The 25068-nt window shown below is 47.7% G+C and overlaps 1 protein-coding gene across 1 annotated transcript in view; it reads right to left on the reverse strand.

The window, feature by feature from the left end:
* Positions 1-25068, reverse strand: part of PREX1 (phosphatidylinositol-3,4,5-trisphosphate dependent Rac exchange factor 1) — a 180006-nt gene that overhangs the window by 73931 nt on the left and 81007 nt on the right. The window contains exons 4-6 of the mRNA XM_063091280.1: positions 22530-22634; positions 15325-15426; positions 190-351 (exon numbers count right to left, since the gene is read on the reverse strand). Of these exons, the coding sequence (XP_062947350.1) occupies positions 190-351; positions 15325-15426; positions 22530-22634 (369 nt within the window). The remainder of the gene's footprint in view (positions 1-189; positions 352-15324; positions 15427-22529; positions 22635-25068) is intronic.

A 25068-nucleotide genomic window follows, 5' to 3' on the forward strand; every position in this document is an offset into this window, starting at 1 on the left:
CAAGAGAACTTGAAATCTGGATTTTTATGTGGATTTAAATGGAGAATAATTGAACGATTTTTTTATAAACACTACATAGGCCAAAATCCATTGCAGACCAAATCTGGTGCCCAGGCTGCCATCTGTACCTGCAGCTGGGCGCCCTCTGCCACCCTCCAGCCCAGGAGGCCCCTCCTGCCCTACACACACCTCCCAGCCTTCGATGTGGGACTGCAGCTGCTCCAGGGCCTCCAGCTTCTCCATCTGGCGTTTGGTCTCATTGATGTTGGAGCAAACGGTCTTCATGGCCTGCAAGGCGCTCTGGACTGCAGGGTGGTCCGGGTGCTTGCCAGGGGTCCTCTTGGCCAGCTCCTGGGGTAGAGATGGGGGCAGGAATGAGAGACATTCAACCCAGAGGGGACCCAGCTCAGAGCCAAATCCCAGCTCTGCTATGTACAAGCTGTGTAACCTGGGGCTATGGAAATCATTAATTAATTAATCAATCAATTCATTCATTCTATAAATGTCCCATGAGCACCTCCTCCATGGCAGACAGTGTTCTAGGGTCTGGGGATAAAGCTGTCCACAAAACAGACAAAAGTTCCTCACCTGGTGGCTATTGCATTTTAGTAAATAAGATGGGCCAAAATAAATAAAAATCAAGTATATAATACAATATCAAGCAGTGATAAATACCACAAAGGCAAATGAGGGGACAGGGAAGTGTTAATTCAAATAGAGAGGTCAGGAGAGGCTTCTCTGAATAGGGGACATTTGAGCAGAGACCCTGGATGAAGCGAGAGAGGGAGCCCTGCAAAAATCTGAGGGAAGAGTAACAGGAGAGCATGTGCAAAGGGCCTGGGGTAGAAGTGCATACAGTACATAACAAGGAACACAGGAGGCGTTGTGTCTGAAGTAAATGACAGAGAGAGATCAGTAGGGCACAGAGGTGGCCACAGAGTCTGCCCCTCCCAGCCCAGTTTTCTTATCTGTAAAATGGATATAAAAAGTATCTCCCCTTCCCAGGGACATGGGACAGGACACGTAAAGTGGCCAGTCAGCTTTTCATCTCTGCTCCCCTCCCTGTTTCTCACTCTCAGCTCATCCCTCACCTCAGGCACAGGCTGGGACATTCTAAAGTCCAGGCCAGTCTTAAAAGATTTTAGCCATGTACTAAGTATGAGGAAAGAGGAACTGAGGAGGAAAGGATTAGCTGGGCTTTGAGACAGGGAACAGTTTCAGGCCAAATCATCCAACCACTGGCCTTCCAGCCTTTCATCCAGGACTGTGCCAGCAGAGATAAGTCTCTTTAATCATGTGACCCAGAAACATGCCAAACAGTTCCAGGCTCTCCCCACCGCCCCATCTCTCTTCTCCCTTGAAAATCACAAATAACGTCCCTGCAGGCATGACACTCTTGTGCGGTGGTTATGAGCACAGACATGGGTTTGAAGGCTGACTCTGCCCCCTGCTAACTGGGTGCCATTGGGCCAGTCACCCCTCCATCCTGAGCCTGTTTCATCATCTGCAAAACAGGATGAGGATGATGGCAATGGCGATGACAGCAGTTAATGCCTACTGAGACTTTACTCTGTGCTGGTGAAGAGGTTCTATTACTATCCCATTTAACAGATGAGAAGACTGAGGCACAGCAAGATAGCCCAAGGCCCCAAAGAAGTAAGAGGAAGAACTGGGATTTGAACCCAGACTGTCTGGTTCTGCTCATGGTTATGATAAGGGATAAATCAGAGACTGCAGGAAAAGAACCTGGTACATATACAGCAAGCACTCAATATATGCTAGCTATTAGCATTCTTGTGCTGCTGTGTGACACTGCATGCTAGCTGTAATTGTGAGCTGCAATCTGCCATGCAAGGGTATGGTTCTGAGCACTGCCTGCAGAAAACCAACTCAAAAAACATTCCTTCTCCATTTCCTTCATCTCTGCCCAGCCTGAAAATGAACATCGCCTTTTCTGAAGGCCAGGAGGACCTGGTCCTCATTCCCAAGACTCAGATGTTCTGCAACATCAGGACCCTGGGGGTTTCTGAGCTCCTGTGCCTGGGACTGTGCCAAAGGGAAGCCAGGGAGGGAGAAGATGGACCCTGCCCTCTTTCTGGAGGTCCCAACAATGGACCTGGAAAGGTCCTCCCCTGGGAGGTAAGTGAGAGACGAGACAATAGCCCCATGTGGTGAAATAGTTCATGATAAATCAGAGAAGGATAAATCAGAGAAGGGGAAGGACAGTGTGATCCAAACCAAGCCTGAAAGGCTTCAAGAAGGAAGTGAGCGGAGACAGAAGCTGCCAGTTAGTGAGACCCCCCACCCCCACAATCCATATCCATCATCCCCTTCTTCTAAAGCAGGGGTCAAATGACAGCCTGACCCACCACCTGTTTTTGTAAATAAAGTTTTATCAGAACTCAGCACGCTCATTCACTTACTAATTGCCAACAGCTGCTTCTGCACTACAATAGCAGACTGGTGTAACTGTGACAGTCTGGCCCCCAAGGCCTAAAATATTTATTATCTGGGTCTTTAAAGGAAGTTTGCTGACCCACTGGTCAAAAGCAACAGAACCGATTCTTAGCTGAGCAGGAGGATGCCCAGAATAAGGACCTGATTCCCAGCCTGCTCTGCACACCAGGTTCTGACCAACCAGATGTGCACAGAAGTGGTATGGGCAGCTCCCATTTTCCTTTCCCTCTTCCTTCCCTCTTCCCAGCCTGGAATGCAGATGTGGTGTGAGCATCTGAGATCCCAGTAGTGAGGGCCACACCCCAGGGGTGGCAGAACATGGGCCTGACAGCATGGAACCACCATGTGACCCCTGGACTGTCTTGTATCGAAATAGGCTTAGACGGTGCTCACATCACTGTTTTGGGGGTCTCTGTCACTACAGCTACAATGCTTCTTAGTAAAAAAGAGACCCCACATTGGGGTGTCACTTGGGATAAGTTCCCCATGAATTCTTCCTCTGTTGCCTATGTTTAGCTTGGGCTTCTTGAAAGGCAGTGAGTCCTTATCCCCACTTGACAGATGAGAACTCTGAGGCTCACACAGAGGTGAGGTCCCTCACCCAAGTTTGCAGACGGCTAAGTGGTAAAGCCAAAACTCACACCCACACAGTCTAGCTCCAGGGCCTTCAGTTTCACTGCTATTCTGTGACTCTCTGGCCTGTGTCTTCTGACTCTTCCCACCTCCCCCCGCAACTGGGAAGCCCCTACCACTTCTATTCTTTTTTTCTTTTTTTTTTTTTCTTTTTTTCTATTGTAACATAGTTGAGTGCACATATCTGTGGGGTACAGAGCTGAATAGCAGTACCTGTGGTGCAATATGTGATGCTCACATCAGGATATAGTATATTCAACATTATACAAAGTAATCGTTTTCTGTGGCCCTTTACCAATGCCTCCCTTACCCTCCCACTCCCTCCCCCCACTTTTATTCTTGAAACTAAAACTGGAGGGGCCTGTCACACCCTGGGGGGTGCTGCCACCACATCTACTTCTCCCTAACCTCTGGAAGCTGGAATTTCAGTGATCCGCCTCCAATGGGTTCCTTGTGGGGCTGCCAACACCCAATAGTTAGTAAAAATAAGAAAATGGTTATTTCCCTTTTTCGTCTGGCAGCCTCCACCTCTATTCCTACCCGAGGTCAGCACCAGGGGTGAGAATTGAAACTGAGCAAGGCCTGGCCAGATCTGTAGCTGGCCCAAAACTGCAGACGGAGTGTTGGCTTTGGTGTCTCAGTTCCCAGGGGAGTGTTGGCTCCACTCTGCTGAGCTCCAAAAACTGAGGGCCCATTCCCACCTCTGGGCCTTTGCACTTGCTGTTTCCTAGACTGGCACACTCTTTCTCAAGATTGTAAGAGGCAAACAGTACTGCATAAGGATAGGCATATAGCTCAATGGAAAAGAACTGAGAATCCAGAAATAACGCTGACACTGATGGCCAATTAATTTTCAAAAAGCTGCCAAGGCAATTAAATGGGAAAAAAATAGTCTTTTCAACAAATGGTGCTAGGGCAACTGGATATTCATGAGCAAAAGAATAAAGGTGGATCCCTTCCTCACACTGCACACAAAAATTAACTCTAAATGAATCATATGCCTAAATATAAGAGCTGAAAGTATTAACATCATTAGAAGAAAACATATGAATAAATTTTTGTGGCCTTAAGTTGGGCAAAGCATTCTTAGATATGATACCAAATACACAAGCAACTAAAAAATAAAATAGATAAAATGGACTTCATCAAAATTAAAAACATTTGTGCTTCAAAGGACACTATCAAAAAAGTGAAAAGATAGTCCACAGAATGTAAGAAAATAGTGTAAATTATATATCTGATGAGGGACTTGCACAGAATATATAAAGAACACTTACAACTTAACAACAAAAAGATAAACAATTCAATTAAAAAACAGACAGAATTTAAACAGATACTTCTCCAAAGATATACAAATGGCTAATAAGCAGGTGAAAAGATGCTCAACTTCATTCATCACTGGGGAAATGCAAAACAAAACCAAAATGAGATACCATTTCACACCTAATAGAATGTCTATAATAGAAAGATAAACAACAAGTGCTGGCAAGGATGTGGAGAACTTGGAATCCTCATACATTGCTGGTGTGAATATTAAATAGAGCAGCAGCTTTGGAAAATAGTATGGCAGTCCCCTATGACACCTTGATCTAGCCATACCTGAAGCCATCTATACATATACTTTTCAGTTATGTGAGCCTACTTGAACTCGTTTTTCCATCTCTTTTATTTGAAAGAGTTCTGCTGCTTCACAATCTCAGAGAGAATGCAAGGATTTAGAATCCCAAATGTGTCCCAGTCAGTCTCAAACAAGCATAAAATATGGGTATCTTAAAAGCTAACTGGAGTTTGAGCTGGACTAACAAAGGTCTAACATCCAAAAGATGGGAGGTAAGAAGGCTCCTGCCCAATTCAGAACTGAACACTGTCCTAATAAGTTAGAACAGAGTCAGATTCAAAGGAGACAGATTATGGTACTGAAAACCCTGGAATCCACATCCAAAAGGGAACAGCTACACAATCTTACAGGGCTTGGCCCAGAGAAGAGTATTTTTGGAATGAACTCAAGAGCTGCTAGCTAAGCATCTTGGGAGGACTACGCGACTAAAGAGCTCACTGGGTCTGTAAGCCCTCGTAGGGCCCAAAGTGAACCAATGCAGGAGGCAGCTGTTTGCTTGAAGGAATCCATTCTTATACTAATTAGAGTGTTCTTATACCAATTAGTGAGTTCCCCATCGCAAAAGCTAGCAATAATAGATTCAGGCCCTCTCATGCCTTATCTTAGCTCAAACAGCATATCAGAGCATGAAACTGAAAAGCTGTGGTCAAGGAATGGGTCCTGGGGAAAGGGAGGTGTGGTCTGAGCCACACCTCTACCACCTGTCAGCTGTGAGATGTGGCACAAATGGATTCACCCCTCTGAGGCCAAGTTTGCACATCCATGAAACAGGGTAACAGTCACCTGCTAAGGTTGTTGTGAGAATCAAATGCAACAATGAACACAAAAGTCTTGGTACACAGAAAGGACACGATATTCATCCTCATCTTCGTTTCACAGAAACAGCTCATTTTTATTACTATTTCTGTAGAGTAGGAATAATAGTAAAAGTAAGTCATGGTAGTAATCATAATAACTAGCATCTACTGAGTACTTACTGTGTGCAAAGCACTGTTCTGAACTTAAATTTACTGAGTCATTTCATCCCTGAATCATCCCAATGAGGTAGATACTATTATTATCCCTACTCTATATATAAGAAAACTGAGGCACGGAGAGGTAAAGCCTCTTGCCCAAGGCACAGAGCCAGAAAGTGGTACTCGATGAATGCTAACCACATCCACAGCCCCACCCCCACCCCAATCCCCACCCCCACCCCTGCTGAGAAACAGTGACCGCTAGAAATGAATATCCCCAAAATTAAACTCTTAGAACACAAAATGTCTGAGCATGGGCAGGCCCTGGGGATTCCTTAGAAAAACTGAGAGCAGAGAAGGGAGCAGGTGTGCCCAGGGCCACCCTGCAAATTGGCAGTGGAAGCCCCTCCAAAGAGCCAGGCTGGGTGACCTTCCCCAGCATCCGCCCCACAAGCCCCATGTGGTTTCACGAGCATGGCTGAGGCGAGGGCTTCCTAGAAGAGAGGATGTCAAAGCAGAGGAGCCCGGAGCTTCCGCAAGACGCCTTGTCACCCTGGCACCCCTCCAATCACGTTTACCAAAAGGATGCCCACAGGTGCCCGCTCTGAGCAGCCCTGTCATGCCCCCACCAAGGCCATGAGCAAACAGTCTGGGACACAGGGCCTCAAACTCCAGGCCAAGCCAGGCAACAAACAAACGTGGCTGTAGCAAGCTCCTACCTGCTTGGTCAGCCTTGCTCGAGGCCCAGAAAAGGACTGGGAGGAGAACAAAGGACCCAGAGGAAGAGGAGAAGTGAAGGAGAGAGGGAGAACATGCCGCATACACCTACTATTTCCCCAGCCCCTCTTTTGGGCCAAATCCAAGAGAGGCCTCTCCAGTCCAGCTCCCAGTATGGACTCGTGACCAAAGCCTGAGCCTTCCACCCTCTCAGCCACGGCAAGGAGGGTGTGGGACCCAAGCTGAGCCCATGGGCTTCAGGCTGGGACTGCCGCTGAGAATGTCAGGAAAGAGCAGCTCTCCTTTGCCTGGTGGCTGCACTGGTCACACACAGGCCTGAAGCAGCTGGTGACCACATCACCACCATGAGAAAGCAGCCTCCTGAGCACAGAGCTGGAACCGAGGAAAACGGAGCCAGGAGATGGAGAGACTGAGTCCAGGTGGCATCCTGCAGCCCCCAGGTACAGCTTTGCATGAAGTCATGCCTACCTGGGGTCTTTTCTATTGTTTTTTTAAACAAGCAAGTTTAAATTAGGTTTTCAATTTTTTTTAAAAGGTCATAAAAACAATAAATTAGGTTTCCAAGCAGAAGCATAAGAAGATGGATCCATAAAAGCACACTGAGAAAACAAAGCTAGATTTGTCACTGGAAGATGTGACAATGCCCATTACTCCCTGTAACTTGGGGTTGGTGAAGACCCAAAAGGAGACAAGGGGGTTGGAAGCCATGCTGTCCTATCCACAAAGAGAAAAAGGCAGCCCATGAGGTGGGGAGTGTCACCAGTGCTTTCTGGATCAAATGGAACAACTCTCACTTTCTGGGAACACCATGGCCACCTCCTGGGTGGGGCTGATCCTACATTCAGTCACTTGCCTCTGCTCACATAGGCCACTATCCAAGGCTCCACCATCTAAGCTCAGGAAGCCTGGCACTGTCCTGTGCTCACAGTTCTGGGGTCCCCTCCTGCTATATCTATGGTGACAGCAGGATGCAAATGAAGAGGTGCTTAGAAGACCCACCACCATTTAAAGGAGAAAAAAAAAAAAAAAAAGGAAAGGAAACAAGAAGTGAAAAACATCTGGAAGTCCAAGAAAACCCAGAACTAAACAGATGTCCAGCACAGCCAACAAAACCTCCCTTCATGTAAATCATATGCAGATTTCATGCAAATACATTTCCAATTTTAAACATTTCAGCCCCTGCTGCATGTCCAGGAAAACTGTAGGAAAGGAAATAATGCTCCTGGGTCTTAAAAGCTCCTTCCTTCCACTCTAAGAGGTAAGGGGAGGCAGCGGGAAGAGGACTCACGTCAGGAAGTTCATGTTCCAGCTTCGATGAGAATGTGCTATGTGACCTTGGACAAGTCACCTCCCCTTTCTGAGCCTAGGTCTCTTGGCTACGCAATGCAGTGACTGCAGCAGGCCAAATGTTCTTGCCAACCTCTCCCAGCAAAGCAGAAGTTCTGGCCACCCTGGGCTTACCTTTCCACCTGACAATAGCAACTGGCTGGGCTGAGTGGTGGCCTCTCCCTTAGACAGGACATGTGCTCTCCAATCTGTCCACAGTCTCCATCCATGTTGCTAAGTACGTAACGTCCAATCTACTCACTTATTTCCTGCACCTGCCCTGCAGGTGCCCATCTTTGTGATCCTGGGTTGGGAAGTCTATAATGACCCTTCAGGCTCCAGTACTCAGGGGTTCTATACCCAGCCTTCCTAAGGAGGCCTGGCATGACTCACTGTAAAGTTCTGTACCTTCCCTCCCAATTCCAGGCTCTACAGAGACATTTCTTTAGAGAAGATAAAATTGTGAATGTTGAGGGTTGGTGGTGGTAGTGATAACAGCTATAAATTCCAATTAACTGGAAGTGAAAAAAAAAAAAAAAACAGGAATAAAGAAAAAAAGAGCAGCTAAACTAAAACACTAAAACTATCCAAAAGAAAGCAAGAAAGGGGAAAAAAAGAAACATAAAAAAAAAAGATGGTAGAAACAAGTTCAAATGTATCAACAAACACAATAAATATAAGTGAACTAAGCTCTCCTGGTAGAAGAAACTGTCAGGTCAGATTTGAAAATTTGAACTTTACTGTATTTACAAAAGAAGCATCTAAAGTCTATAGATATAGAATTGTCAAAAGTAAAAGAATGAAACAAGATATTTCAGGAAAATACTAATCAAAAGAAATCTAATGCAGTTATATTAATATTGTACAAAATAGACCTTCAGACAATAAAAATAGCTAATACTTACCAAGCACTTCTAAGCATTTTACAGGTATTTTTCCATTTAATCATCATAACCCATAACTAAGGCACTATTTGACAGAGGAGGAAATTGAGGCATAGAGAGCTTCAGTCACATCTCAACGAGGTGATGCAAATAAATGCAGGGGATTGATAAAAATAAAAATCGTTAACAATATTAGAGTCACTAACATTTACTGAGCATGATCATCTACCCAGTAACATGCACAGTGCTTTCATGAGTTTTCTCATGCTTTGTCTCATCTCATCTTCACAGCACTCCTGAGAGGGAACTATCATCCCCATTTTACAGATGGGAAATTGGAGGCACAGAGGGGCTCAGCAACCTGCCCAGGGTCACATAGCTAAGAAGAGGTAGAGCTGGATTTCTGAATTCAGACTCTTAACCCCACATGGTGTGGCAGAAAGAATGGTGATAGGACCCCCCAGGAGAGGTGATCTGGGAAGGGTCCCTGGAAGATGAGGCATCTGAGTTTGGCTTTGAAAGCAAGAGGTGCGAATGGGGTCCCCACCTGAGGGGTGTCCTGAGGCTACAAATGCTCACCACACAGGAAAGAGCCTGAACTGAGGCTGGTGTGCTAGGGCAGCTGTGGACAAGGTGTTGGTGCTCAGCCCGAGAGGCAGGATGAAGGGGTGGGTGCTGTGGTTGGGGGAGGACAGGAGCCAGGGCAGAGGGGACCGCAGTAGAGGCCTCTGACTTCCTGTGCCTTCTCAGCAAGATGATGATAATGCCGGATCCCCAGCACACAGGGAGCTCATTTTATAACACCCAAATCAGACGAAAACTTCAAACAGATGACCCAAAATATCCAGAATAATAGAAAGAACTCCAGCAAATCAATAAAAAAAAGATAAGTATCCAGTAGAAAACAGGCAAAGGATGTGATGTGGCAACTCTCGTGAAATGTACCCACCTGTACCCCCGCCACCCAGGTCAGCCATCTCCTCCCTGGACCACTGAAGTCACTCTCCCTTGTCCTCCCTGCCTGTGCCCTCACCACCCCACAGCCTACTGTCCACACATAGTCAGAGGGGTCCTGTTAGAACTGAGTCAGAGCCTGCTCCTCCTCTGCTCAGAAACTTCCCATGGCTCCCACCTCGCTCAGAGGAAAGACAAAGACACCACATAATGGTCCCACAAAGCCCCATGACCTCTCTAACCTCACACCCCCACTCTCTCCCTCCTGTCCAGCCACACCAGGCACATTCCTGCCTCAGGGCCCTTGCACTGGCTGTTCCCTCTATCTGAAAGACTCTTCCCTGAGGTACCTGCTTGGTTCCCTCCCTCACCTCCTTCAGGTCTTTGCTCAGATGTCACTTTCTCAGGTCAGCCTTCCCTGACCTTATCTAAAACTGCAAACCCCTGAGTCACTCCTGGCCCTTACTGACCTTTTCAGCCTGATATATTTTTTTCCATAGGGCTCATTTCATCTAAACAAACATATGCATTCCTTAGTCATTCGTTCATTGTCTGTCTCTCCCCAGTAGAATGTCAGTTCTGTGGGGTTTGGGCTGTTTTTCTTCACCTTGTAACTCCGGCAGCTAGAACTATGCCTGAGAACATAATAGTTGCTCAATAAATGATTGGTGAATGAATGAATGTTTCAAAAACCCCATTGGTCTGCAGTCAGCACCAATGATGGCTCTCTCCTGTAGGTGACCAGGAAGACAGAAAGGATGCTAAGAGAGTAGCATTCTTACTGAGTCACTATTTTTTAATGTTGTCCTCTCCCCTCTCCTCTCCACCCATCCCACATAAAGTTTTCTTGTGTGCCACCTAAAATCCTTTGGAGAGATATGAGAGGTACACATCCCATGTTCTGGAAAACATGCCACTCCTTAGCTGTCTCCCTCCACCAAGAATTGAGGCCAATACCTCCCTAGCAATAGACCTCACTCAGTCCATCCCAGGAGCACCGACCCTAGTATCAGACTCACTCCTGCCAGCCAAAAAGACAGAGGTAACAGCCAAATGGCAAGGTCTTTACACTGGCCTTGGGTGACAGCTGCATCACCTACAGACAGACATGGGAGGCACAGGAGACACCAGAGACTGTGCATGGATCCAAGACTACACCCCAAGCAACCATTCTGCAAAAAACATCCCTGACACAAATCTGCTGAAGCAGCTCTTCCAAATGGATGGCTCCCAGGACATGCCCTGTTTTGCCCCACAATGTTTGACAAATTTTGAATCAAGGTGACATTTGGACATCGGAAGCTTTCACAGAGAAGTCCCAATTTCTGGACTTGGAAATAGTCAGCAATACTGGGGTGGCATTTCCATACGCATTCAGTGAGTAAGTGGAGACATCTACTTTGTGCCAGGCACTGGAGACACGGACCCAAATCCCTGCCCATGTGGAGCTGACAACATAATGGGAGAGATAGACAATTAATCAGTACACCAACAGTTATAGGACGGAATGTAGCTAGCGAGAGGTGCTATAAAGAAAAATAAAAGGAGGTTGAGGGGACAGAGAATGGCAGAGGCAGCTCTCCTATAGCTAAGCTGGATAGGGAAGGCCTCTCTGAGAAGAAAACATCGGAGCGGCAGAAGCATCACAGATCAGGAGTGAGCCTCAGGATATCTAGGGTAACCATGTCCCAGGCAGAGGAAAAAGCAGGTGCAAAGGCCGTGGGGCAGGAAACTGCTAGTTGTGCAAAGAACTTCAAGGAGGCAAGTGTGGCTGAGCAGAGCGAGGGACAGTGAGAGGAGAGAGAGATGAACTCAGAGAGGAAACGTGGAAGAGATTGTGTAGGACCTTGCAGTGATGAATTTGGATTTTACTGAGTGACTGGAGAGCCGCTGGAGGGTTTTCAGTGGAAGAGTGACGTCAACTGACTTAGCATTAGCTACTGAGTCGAGAACAGACCATAGAGGACAGGGTAGAGGCAGCTAGACCCACTGGGAGTTGTGGCAGTGGCCCAAAAGAGAGGTGGAGTGCAGGAGCTACAGAGCAGCTGGACTCTGAACAGACTCGGAAGGTACAGCCAACAGGACTTCCTCATGGACTAGATGTGGAGGTGAGAGAAAGACGGGCACCGAAGACGATGCTGAGGTTTGGCCTGAGCAGCCAGAAGGGTTGGAGGGGCCATTCACTGAGATGGGGCCGAGGCGGCAGGCTGGGAGGAGAGATGGCTGGGGGAAGGTGACAGGCACGCACATGGTGCTGGACATGGTACGCAGGAGGTGCCAGCAAGACATCCAAGTGGAGAGCCTGAGTGGGCAGGAGGACAAGTCCAGAGTTTAGGGGAGAGATCCAGGCTGCAGACACCAGCAGAGATGGCATTTAAAGCCATGGGAATGTCCACACAAAATCTTATCCATGGAGGTTCACGGCAGCACTACTTGTAACAGCCAGAAACGGGAACAACCCAACGGCCCACCAACTGATGAATGGATGAACACAATGCAGTCCAGCCCCACCACGGGACATTACTCAGCCATGAAAAGGAATGAAGTACTCACACGTGCTGCACATGATGAACCTTGACAACACTGTGCTACATGAACACACTAAACACAGGAGGACAAATATTATGATTCCACTGATATAAAATGTCCGGATGAGGCAAATTCACAGAGACAGAAATTACAAGAGTGGTTGGCAGGGGCTGGAGCAGGGAGGAAAATGGGAAGTGACTGCTAAAGGGTCTGGGGTTTGTTTGGGGGATGATGAAAATGTTCTAAACGTATTGTGGTGATGGTTGCACAATTCTTGCATATACTTTAAAAAAAAACAAAAAAACAAAAAAACAAAAAACAAAGGCCACAGAGCACCCAGCAAAGGAAACCAAGAACAAGTAGCTGGAGAGGTGGGAGCAGAGGTGGCCACTGCCCCCTCTAGACAGCATGTGTCCCTTCAGTTTGCCCAGGACCGCCCCAACCCACCTGCCCCACTTGCTCCCAGTCCACACCAGGCCCTCATGAGGCCCAGCCCAAGACTGGAAGCTCCAAGGGACAGGGACTGGGTCTCTATTGTTCACGACACGGATCCTGAGCCAAGCCAGCACTGGAGCATAACAGGTGCCACAACAAGACCTGTGTGTCACCAGGAAACGACTAGAAGGGTCAGTGATGGCAGGTCCCCCTTGGGCACCCACCGGCTGTGCACCAGGGGCATCCCCCAAATCTGAATCATTTCCCTGGAAACGCCAACGGAAAACTCAACAAAGTCTGAAAATGCCAACTGTCTATCCCAAGCCGGGCTGAAGAGCCAAAATAGAATGTTCCAGCTATTCTTAGGCAATGTTCAAGTTCAGCTTTTTGGGGCTGTTCCCAAAGAAGCTTTCATTCTCGCCTCTCCCCTCTTCCCACCCAGGCTCTTCAACCCTGTGCACCTCCACAATCCAGAGTTCAGCTCACACAAGGGGGCTTAGAGGGCCGCAGGGACATCTGCGCGGGCGTCAGAATCTGGAAGTGCTGGAGGGGGTGGTCTGGGGGTTTGAACTCAGCTGCCCCAAGCTCACGGGATCATCTTTTTAAATCCACTGGAAAATGTGACCAAAAGGAGGAACTTGGGAGGGGTATGAAGAGGTCCCCTCATCCCAGCTGTTTGGTGATGCAAACATTCCAGCTGTGCGTGCCAAAGGCCAGGACACTCTGAGCAGTTCTGTCAGGCAGGAGTATGGCGTGTCCCCACAGGAATCCAAGGCCCCGCTGGCTGGTCCCCCAGCGCTCTCTGAGCCCCTGATAAACACAGCTGGAGGCCGCGGAAGGCGAGCGGAGCGAGCCTCTGAGGAGCGCAAACGGGCAGTGTAAACAGCCATGTGGTCAGGAGGGCAAAGCCACAGCTGCTGCAGCACCGTTTCCTGTGGGCCACTTCCTGCGACAGTTGCCGGGCATGTCTGCCCCTGCTCTCTCTCCTCCTGGGAATTCAGAGCCCAGGAATCCCGCCCAACCAAACTCTGGCCCCTGGGGAGATGTGAGCAGGCCTCAGAAACACCTGGGCTTCACGTTGAGCTGAGCCTCCTCTGGACACACAGGTCCAGCCCCACTGGTCATTAAAACGTGTCACAGAAGCTGCCGCTCCAAGTGGCTGCTGGGACCCCAAACTTTCCTGAGATCCAGAAACCAGAGGGTTAACACCTTGGCTCAGCTCTGGGGCTACAGCTGGCGGTTCTTCTCATGGGTCAGATGTTCAAAGTTTTGAAACCCAGGAAAGAAGGAGCAGACCAGCCATGGAGCCACAAAACACAGGGCCACCGACCTTCTTAGACCCCCATTTGGGTAACCGAGCAGGTCAGCATCCCCGGCACCCAAGCACATTGGCAGCTTAATTCCCAAAATGCTTCTCAATAGGCAGTGTAGCCATATGGTTAGGGGCAGCACTCTGGAATTAGAATTTGCTCAGGTTCAAATTGTGGTTCCTACCATTTACCTGCTGTGTGGACTTGGACAAGCCATTTCCGTTCTCTGTGCCTCAGCTGTCTCATCTCCAAAATAAGGCTACTCATAGTACTGCCTCACTGAGTCACTGTAAGAATTAGATAAGTACGTGTCCCCTCATCCTAACAACCCTAGAATACTATCACCACAAACCCTGTATGACAAGTGAGAAGCTGAGGCACAGCTAAGTGACTAGCCCAAAGCCTGCAATGCCTGGCTCTAATCCAGGGGTCAGCAAATTTTTTCTGTTAAGGGCCAGAGAGTAAATATTTTAGGCTTTGTTGGCCACATCCAGTCTCTGCTGCGTATTCTTCTCTTGTTTGTTTTTTGTTTTGTTTTTTTTTAACAAACCTTTAAAAAATGTAAACACCATTCTTCGGTTGTACAAAAACAGGCCATGGGCTGGATTTGACTCACTGGCCCCAGTTTTGCTAACCCCCCACTCTAAACCACTACAGTATACTCCCTCTGAAGAGCAGCCAACTAATTCAAGTTTGAAAGACACGACTGGCCGGTTAGCTCAGTTACTTAGAACGTAGTGCTGATAACACCAAGATCCAGGGTTCCATCCTCGTACTGGCTAGCTGCCAAAAAAAAAAGTTTGAAAGACACACCAAACTGATCAAATGAGTACATCTGCAGCTCCAATTGGATCCACAGACTATCTACAAGTTCCTGTGGAGCTTCTCCTGCACCAAGGGGAAGATCTGGGCGACGGCATCTGCAGCACCTGTCTGGGGATCACAGCAGCAGCAAGAACTGCAGAAGCTCCTTTTGAGACCCCTGGGTGGCTCTGCCACCATCCGGTGCTCTTAGCCCAGGATTTTCAGCCCTTGGAAATGGTGGCTATTGGCCAGATCTTATCCTGGCTCTGTCCTGAAGACCTTACATCTGACGTCTGTTTCCTGGTTTCCCCGCTGGTGGCTTAATTTGGCTGGTGGTGCCTCATTCATGCACCTGCTCACAGGAGCCACATGTATCCTTGCTCCATGAACCAGAAGGGAGAGGGGAGAGGAAGGGTACTAGAGAATTCTTGAACTTACCTTCTGCTGGAGAAGGTGGGGACACTTGAGCCTTTGAGCTGGACCAGACCTTGGAGCCATCAGCTCTGCTTATGAACACAGGCCATTAACATACACAGCCATAGGACACAGTCCTCCTTGCCCTTCTTCTGGCCTGCTGCTGTTGGTCCTTGAACTAACATATTTTACTTTTTGCTGAAGCCAGTCAGAGCTGGGTTTTCTGCCACTTAAAATATGGGGAAAGAAGTGGGTGAATGTCTCACCTTGAGGAGGAGCGGGTACTTGCAGATCCTCTGAATCGGAGACAGCAGGTAGCCCTCCAAAGGGATGTCTGTGGTCTTCCGGCCTCCCAGAAGCATGCAGCTCTGCAAAAGGACAGGAGACCTTCATCAAAACTCATCAAGGATGACACAGGGACACAGCCACCCTCAAATAACCATGACACTCTCAAAATGTAGCCACAGACAATCACTTTGGGGAAGCAACTTAGCAACAACTAGGAGAGATGAAAATGTGCATATTCTAAAACTCAGCAAAAAGCCTAGATCAGGAGTTGGTTAACTCTGGCCTATGGGCCAAATCCTGCCCATTCTCTGCTTTGGTAATTAAAATTTTATTGGAATGTGGCCACATCTTTTGTATACTGCCTACGGCTGCTTTCGAGCTAGACAGGCAGGGTTGTATACCAAGACCACATAGCTGCAACAAGACTACACAGCCATGAATCTAAAATATTTACTATCTGGCCTTTTACAAAAAAGTGTGCCAACTCCTGGTCTAAAGAAACTTTCACACTACTGTACATACCAGGAGGCAGGAACAAGGACATTCAAAACTGCTTTGCTTAGAAGAGCAAAAAATGGGAAGCAACCTAAATATCATGAACTGGAGAATAAAATATGTTTGTATTTGTGGTGAAATCTGTTTGCAGCAGATTCATACAATGGTTTGTTACACAGCAGTGAAAATGGGAGAATCAGAGCCATACGTAGCAAACACGGATAAACCCCAAAAACGCATTTCTGAGCTAAAAAGAAAAACAGAAGGAAGGATATGTACGTTATGAACCCACTTATATAAACTTTTTAAAGACATGGAAAACAAAACAAGGGTTTTTTTTACGGAGAGCATATAAAATATAAAAACGTGTGGGAAAAAAATGTACCAAATCCCAGCAGGGATCACCTCTCTGGAAGCGGGTAATGGGATTTGGAAAGTGAACTGGAATCTTCCACCATCACTGAAAATATTTTATTTCATTACCTGAGAAGTGGGACATGAGGCCTGTCGTATGAATACCTGTATTTGGCTTGCAGAGTTCAAAACTGCAGCTCTAGCAGGAATCCCATACAGTCATCATGACTCCCATGCTCACCCCCCAACTCCTGTCCACGCGACCATTTCAATGTTCTCCTACATCAACGCTTCCTTCAGGCCAGCCCTCTTGCCTCTGCTCAGTCTGTGCCCCTTGCCTAGAATGTTTTCTCTCCCCAATAAAATTTTTAAAATAATAGTGTCATCATCATCCATGCAAACACTGACCAAGAGCTTACTGTGCCCAGAGGCCACAAGGGCTCTAGTCTTGAAAACTATTCCTATTCCCATGTCACAGCTCAGACCACCAGGGTTTAGGAGATTCAGTCGGTCACCCCAGAATAAGTGAGCCACAGAGATAGGATCCTGATCCAGGCAGGCTGATATAGACTCAGGCAGGCTGATGTGGAGTCTAGGTTTGAGATCATGATGCCAGGTTGCTCTTACTCAAAATCTACCCATTCTCCACAGCCAGTGCAGCCACCTCACCTGCTCTCATATCCCAAGACTCCTTCTTCCTGGAGCCTCCATAACTGATCATTTGTTCCCTGTGGCTATATAAACCACATTACAGGTACTGTCCTTTCCCTTTGGAGGGGCTCCAACTTAAGAATCCGACTTTTGGATGGAAGGAACCATGAATTATATGTCTGTGATCCCCTGACATGCCCCTCATAATCTTGGGCCCCTAGGGCTCACAATGTGCCCAATGTATGCACAAGTGAACGAATTAACAAGCAAACAAATGAATGAACAAACCGCAGGCACATCCAGCAATGAAGCAGTCTCAGCCTTCTCTTCAAGACCACACTAGCAGACTGGAAATGAATCAGGACTCTTGGGGAAAAGGATTCCCATCCTATCCTTCATTCATTCGTTCATTCAACAAACACACACTGTGTGCTTACTATGTGCTGGGCACAGTTCCAAGCACTGGGAGACTGCCCAGCAAAACAAATTCCCTGCTACATTCAAGTGAAAATAAGACCAGAGAACATATACCATGTGCCTACCACGTGCAAGACACTGTGCCTCGTGCTTCACATACATGTAAAGTTCATGCCCACAGCCTGAGGAAATAAGCACAGATCACTTATTTCACACATGGGAAAGTGGCACAGAGAACTGGCCCAAGCCTCAGAACTATCTTCACTGCCTTTCAGAGATCCTAACAGGCTCTCTCCTTAGAGAAGCAGAATTCCAGGAAACCAGGTCCCTGCTGAATGTTGCGCACCATGTCTGCCCCTGGCACAGATGGGGGATCTAGGCTGCGGCAGTTGAGAGATGCCAGGCCCCATACTGCTCACACTCAGGCCTTTGTCCTCTGAGTCAGCGCTTGCCACAAGCTGCCCTGGTGATGTCAGCTCTGGGCAGAGAGTAGGGATCTTGGGGCTGGGAGAGTGCTTTCCAGAAGCCCTCAGGGCTTGGCGGGAGAAGGGCCCATCTCTTTGTCCAGGGTGAAGGAGTTTTCACAGGATTGTCACAGTTACCAACTACTCTTCCCCCTAAACACTCTAGATTGTTGTGTCACTTTATTTTCATCTTTAAAAAAAACAAGAAGCAAACACACAGAGAGCTACCATTCACTATTCTCTTACTACACTCCAGGCACTATGGAAAGAACTTTTGGGAATTATCTCCTTAAGCCCTCCTAACTCACAGAAGTGATCCAGATGAGATGTCAACCTCATGGTCTTTCCAACCTCCTAATGGTCGCTTGCCTGGGCTGTCTGGGTCCTCCTTTCTGTCCATACTCAGTCCCGTGGCTTTAAACACCATCTTTATGCTAAAAACGCTCAAACTGATATTTACAGCTGGGCCCCTTCCCTACACTCCAGCCTCGAATCTCTGTCTGCCCAATATCACTTCCGGAATATCTCACAGGCACCTTAAACCTCACTCATCCAAAATGGAATTTTCTGTTTACTTCTTAGACCTGCTCCGGCCCCAGCCATCACCATCTCAGGAAAACACAAGGTGATTCTTCCACCTGTGTGAGCCCCAAATCCTGGAGTCATCTTTGACTCCTCTCCTTCATTTAACCCTAAAGCCCAGTGGGCAAACTGTGTCCACTGGGCTTTCAGACTTTGTGAATATGACCACCTCTCCCACCACCTCCTGCCTGGACTGTTGCAGTAGCCCTCCAGTGGGTTAAATGATGTTCTCCAAAATGCCACGCCCACCCAGAACCTCAGAATGTGACCTTATTTGGAAACAGGATCTTTACACATGTAATTAGTTAAGATAAGGTCATACAGGATTGAGGGAGCCTAAATGTAATGATTCATGTCCTTAGGAAGAGAGAACACAGAGGAGAAGGCCACATGAAGGTGGAAGCTTAGATCAGTAATATGCGCCACAAGCCAAGGAATGCCTGAGGCCACTGGAAGCTTAACAAGGAAAGATAGGATCCTTCCCTGGAGCTGTCAGAGGGGGCACAGTTCTGCCGACACATTGATTTTAGATTTCTGGTCTCCAAAACTGTGAGAGAATAAAAGTTGTTTTAAGCCACCCGATTTGTGGTCATTGTTACTGCAGCCCCAGCAAATGTATCTGAGTCCCCTCTCTGGCCCCTTGCTTCTACCCTCACATGGACAATGGAGCCTTTCAAAATGCAAATTAGTTCAAGTCATTCCTCTGCTCAAAACCCTCCATGGCTTCCCATCCCACTCAGAATAAAATTGAAAATTCTTTAAAGTACTTTCACGTGCTCCAACATGGATAGATCTCATAGACATTACATTGAGCAAAAGCAGCCAGACACGAAAGTATCCTACAGGATCCTACTCACATAAAATTGTAGAAAAGGCAAAACTATACTTGGGCAAGAGAAATCAGCATAGGGGTTACCTTTGGAGGCTCAGAAGGGCATGACTGGGAAGGGGTACAAGAGAACCTTCTGGAGTGATGGAAATGTTCTAACTCTTGAACTCAGCGGTGGTTCCACAGGAGTAGACATATGTACACATTCACCACCCTGTGAGTACATTACTGCATGCGTGCTACACTTCAATGAAAAAGCCTTTTAAAAATCTCAGATTCTTTCTGTTGACTAAATGTTCCCTCATTACCTGCTTTCTTTCAATCTCTCTGACCTCATCTCCTCCTCCTTTTCCTCTCACGACCTTCCCTCTATTCCCCCTGGCCTTCTATTCCTCGAACACACACCTACTTCAGAGCCTTTGCACCTGTAGCTCCTCTACCTGGAATGCTTTCCCTCCAGACACCCCTTGCCTCCCTCTCTCACTTTTATCCACATCTCTGCTTAAATGTCACCCAAGACACAGTTTTCCCAAAGACCAATCTAAAATAGCAGCCACCACTCTAATTCCCTTGAAACCTCCTGTCATCCTTAACTTGCTTTACTTCTTACAGAGAACTTAACGCCACCTGATGTATCAGTTAGGTCTCCCCAACGAGCAAGGCCACTCCATGAGAACAGGGACTTTTCTTGCCATGTTCGCATGTTCATTGCCAGGACTTAGAATGATCCCTACCACATCAGAGGTGCCCAGTGAGAAACCATTGAATGAATAAATGAATAAATAATCCCCATTTACAGACAAGAAAACTGATGCACAAAAAGATTAAGTCCCCACCCCATCACTCAGCTAGTGCACAGCACATCATGAGTGGAAAGCCAGATTCTGTCTGTTCCCAGCATCTTAACATCCCATCACAGACTGGTGACAGCTCTTCTCCAGGTGGCCAAAAGCTGGGAGAGCCAGCAAAGAAGAAAACAGATGGCACATGTGCTGATGCCCCCATGACCTCCCCCTGCCCAGCTGCCCCTAGGAAAATGGCAGGTTGGCCTACCAGAAAGACAATACAGGAGAGGGGAAGGAAGAAAGGAAAGTCGGGCCCCTCCCTTCCCACATCCCTGCATCTTCCTGCATCCCAGGCCCTAGCTGAGCCCAAGGGACACTCTTAGAGGGTGGGACCCTTGACCAGGGAGCCAGAGCCTGGGCAGCAGGGACAATCACAGGGTGGGACTGCATGCAAGTCCACAGGTTGGTAATCAGCCGTGGCCATTTCTATCCATCTGTGATCTTGCACTGACATGACTTCATCTCTGCATTTCATCCAGACTATTCTATGAACATCAGTGCAAAACTGGAATTGTGAAGATGCAGATACCAGCTACGAAAAGCTTCAGTCCTAAAAGCTTAATACACTGGACACGGAAACAGAAACCAGTTGGCCAATGTGCCCTTCCTCTGCTGCTCACTGGAACTGGGCCAAGCAACGTGAATTCAGTTGTGAAGGAAAAGTACAACATTTTGAATCAAAATTCTGGAAATACTTTGTTGGAGACTGTGCATTAAGGAGAAGTGCAATTAGGAATTTTATTACATAGTTTAGCTCTCTGGGAACATGGTTAGCTCTCCTTATGCTACTTCAGTTCACTGTTCTACTTTTACGTGCTGAATTCTACATGTGCTGCTGGAAAAACAGTGTTGGGGTGGGGGGGGTGTCTGTAACTGAATGAGAGGGGATTTAGAGGTAAAAGACCAAGATCTGAACCCCTGATAAGCTCAACTACCTTTCAAGTACAAATGTTTAGAAGTCATTTAATGTTTTGGAGTCATCAAAATCACCTGTGGCAAAGGCTATGCAGTGTCCCCTAATGTTTTCTTCCACAGCAACAGAATATTTAGCTAGGCATAGGGCTGCCCAGAATAAAGCTTACATTTCCCAGCCTCCCTTGCAGTTACATGTGGTCATGTGACTAAGTTCTGGCCAGTGAGATGTGAGCAGAAGAGATGTGTGCAGCTTCCCATTGGACCTTGAAAGGAGGAGGGCATGTTCTGCTTCCCACCTTCCTGCACCCCACTACCTAGAAGTAGGCACGTCAAAGAGGGCCATAGCCTAGAACCTTGGTCCCTGACCCTGAAGCCCCTATACCAGCCCCAGATTGTCTAAACCCACATTGTCACCATAAGGGGATAATAAATGTCTACTTTGTTTAAAGCATTATTTGGTTTGTCTGCAAAGCAGACAAATGTATGTCTTAACTCATACACAACAGACAGTGGTATGAAAGGCTCAAAAGGGGTCAAAAATGAAAACCTTTTTTATGCATAAGTGAAGCTCTCTACAAACATAGGGAACACCATCATGGATGTCTGCTGTTCTGCCTGACCAACTCCCATTCGCAACTTACTTGCCTTCCCACAGATGCAAAGCAACTCTGTTTTCAGGGATCTGCTCCACCCTCGGGCACTGTGGTATGGGTGGACCTGACCCCTGCCTCGAACAATAGAAGGGACCAATCAGAACATCACTCAGCCTTTCTGTCTACAGCAATTGGCTCAGGGATAAGGTTTTGAGCCAAACTGAGCCAGTGAACATCAGACCCAGGATTTTTGCTGTTACTGTGGGGAAAGAGGAGCTCTTTTTACCCTGGAGTTGATCAGCTATAAGAGGTATAAGCATAGAGCTGCTGGAGGTCACATTGCCACCACTTGAGCAGAGCTTGCCTGGGAATGGAGCCAAGGCCGAGAGCAGCGCAGCTAAGAGACACATTCCTGATGACATCATCTGAATACCCAGACTCTACCATGCCTGAAGCCCTCTCGGGTCTTAGAATTCCCAGAAGAGTGAACCAGTAAATTCATTTCTGTTTTCTTCTGATATTTTATTTTGATTGCTGTTTTGCTTAAGCCAGTTTTAATTGGATTTTTGTTCACTTACAATAAATAATCCTAATAATACTAGTAAGCCTAATAATCATAATCCCAGTAATAGTAGTGGTAATAATAATTACTACTATTGCTACCACTTTTATTAGGACCATATTTTAGACCAGAAATTGGCAAAGTGGACTCTAATGCAGTCCCTCTGCTTGCTTTTGTAAATAAAGTTTTATTGGAACACACCCACACTCATTCCTCTACATATTATTTATGGCTGTTTTCCTATGACAGCATGAGTAGAGTTGTTGTGACAGGGAATGTATGGTATGCAAAGGCAAAAATACTCACTAGCTCAACCCTTACAGAAAAGATCTGCTGATCCCTGCTTTAGATGGGAGATCACCCCAGCTGAAAAAGGAATCAGGCAGCATGAGTCAGCATGAAGCTCCTTCATGCCCAGAGATGCCCAAGGCTGAAGCAGGGAGAAAGGGAAGACCAGGGGTGGTGGGTACACTTACCAGCAGGAAGGCGCGCACAGTAGGGATCTTGTTCAGCTCTACCAGCAGGCGCAGGGCCTTCTCGTGGTTACTGCAATACTCCTCGTACACGCAGAACTTGTCCTTCTGCAAGACAAGGACAGGGCCTGTGGGAGACAGGTCACAGCAGGAAGGCAGATGCCCTGAGATGTGCCGAAGGCCAGGCCAGCAGGCCTAGGAGCAGAGGACTACCTCAGACCCTGGAGAGGCTGCAACAGGAGGAATTTTAGGTCAAACAGTCCCGCTTACTACAGGCCTCCCGGCATCCACTCTTACCCCAATTCTGTACCCAGCAGCCTCAGTAACCTTTCAAGAAACAGCACAGTCCCACGCTCAAGAGCAAACTTGAGCCAAGAAACCTGGTCTTGCACCCTGGCTCTGCATTTCCTCGCTGTGAACTTAAGCAAGTTACCTGACCTCCCTGTGGCTCAGTTTCCTCTTTTGTGAGTGGAATTAATAAAAGTCCCTAACTCATGAAGTTGTTATAGCAGGGGGATAGCTCTGTTGATCTCCACATGCCCTTGAGCCCAAAGTTGAATTCTTTCCAGCCCACAGGTCATCTGTGAGTCACCAGGTCCGTAACCATCAGTCAGGGTTTCTGGAATTGGAAGGGACAGGAACCTTCTTAGCAGGAAGCTCTCCACTGAGCATTCTTGGTTCCAAAAGGCTCACAGAACTTGTCAAACCCCAAACAAGTATGTCCTAGGTTAGTCTGCTGGGGGAGGAAGGCTGCAGGGCCTCAATCTTGGGCTAAGTGTGGGCAAGAGACCCCAAGAAGCTAAGGAAGGAAGAGGAGGGTCTACAAAGCCAGCATCCCATCTTGTTGCTGAACAAGCCCCTGCCAGCCTTGCAATGGGAGACTGCAGGAAGTAGGGAACTGAACGGGAGGGAGAGTGGGTTTCAGAATCAATAAGTGTCCCCCAGCCTGCCACAGCTGCTCTCCGGGCTCCATGCATACCATCTGAGCAGACCCCTGAGTGACAAAGTGCCTACAGCCAGAGCTGACAGCCAACAAGGGTGTGTCCTGAGCACTTAGCACGGGTCACACTCTGCTCTCTGGAATGAGGGTGAACTCATTCACACCTCTCAATAAGCGTGATGGTAATCACTATAACAGACCTACAGGCACAAGGGAAAACCAAGGCAAAGTCACTTGCCCAAGCTCTCAGAGCTAGTGACATGGGAGAACCAGGATTCAAACCCTCTTGACCCCCAAGCCAATGCCCAGCTCAAGCTCACCACACAGCACAGGACTGGGAATGGGATGAAAAGACCCAGGGCCCAAAACTCAAGCCATAAGTCCACAGACTAAGCTCCGAGGGGTGCTACAGTATGACAATGGAGACTGACACCAGAAACCCAGCTCCACGCTCCCCAAGTGGTGGGTGGCCTTGGTTTCATCATCTATAAAGTGCACATAATAACAGACCCCCACCACTTGGGCTGCTGGAGAATTAAATAATATATGTAAAATGAGTAGAACAGTCACTGGCACACAACAAGTACTTTATAATACTTCAAAATACTCTATAAGTATTAGCTATAAATACATCAACAAACATGAACCAATAAGGGAAAATGCCAAAACAAACAATGTCACAGTTATCCAGAGTGTACACACAAGTACACACACCACGGGACAAACAACCCTCATGCATACTCCAAGGAAGCATTATAACACGCAAGCTACATGCTCCAAACAAAACAACAGTATCAGCATGAGCACAGAAATATACACTGAGTTGCGCACCAGTCTCCTCACCCAGTATGCACAGCCCACTGAGATGCCAAGACACATACACAAGGGCAGAGAAGGAGAAGATGGGACCCCCAGCATCCCTCATACCACCCAAGGGACCTTTTCTATCTTCACTGGTCTCAAACGAGCATAGGGGACCATCAAGGCCAAAGGAGATGAATGAAAAATCTGGACTGCAGGGGCTCAACCATCCACTGATAAAACCAGAAGAGTCAGGCTGCTGGACACACCTGGAACCAGGTCCTCAGCTGCAGACATGGTGAGGCAGGCTGCCAGGAAGAGGAAGAGGACTTTTCCTAGAGGTGACAAGAACGGGCATGTGTGTGGGAGCCTGCTCCTGCAGATAAGTCCTGCAAGACTGCAGAGCGAGAGCTAGGCTGTGAAGGCAGGCACATGAATGGCAGTTAAGAGTTCCCAACCACATGTAAGGAGCTTTAAAAAAAGTCCCTCTGCAGCGCCATGGAGCCTCAGTTGGTCTTGGATAGCTGGTTCCCTGCCATCTCTGCCAGCAGGCCACTGCACCTGCGCGATGCACCCCACCGCACTTGGACTAGGGTCCAGTGCGGAGCCCCTTGTCCTGGACCACAGGCCGCCCCCTCAGCCATCACACAGCACACAGTCTTGGGGAACCTGGTGCTAAATCACTGGTGGATGACCTGCTTCTGGGTCAGGGCTTCCTGCATAGCAGAGCAACTCCCTCGCTGAGATTTATTGAGAGTCAGCCCTTGTCACAAGGGTTTATGTTTTAAAAAAGTCCCTCTG

The sequence above is a fragment of the Cynocephalus volans genome, chromosome 1 (genome assembly GCF_027409185.1).
Source record: "Cynocephalus volans isolate mCynVol1 chromosome 1, mCynVol1.pri, whole genome shotgun sequence".
Taxonomy (NCBI): Eukaryota; Metazoa; Chordata; class Mammalia; order Dermoptera; family Cynocephalidae; genus Cynocephalus; species Cynocephalus volans.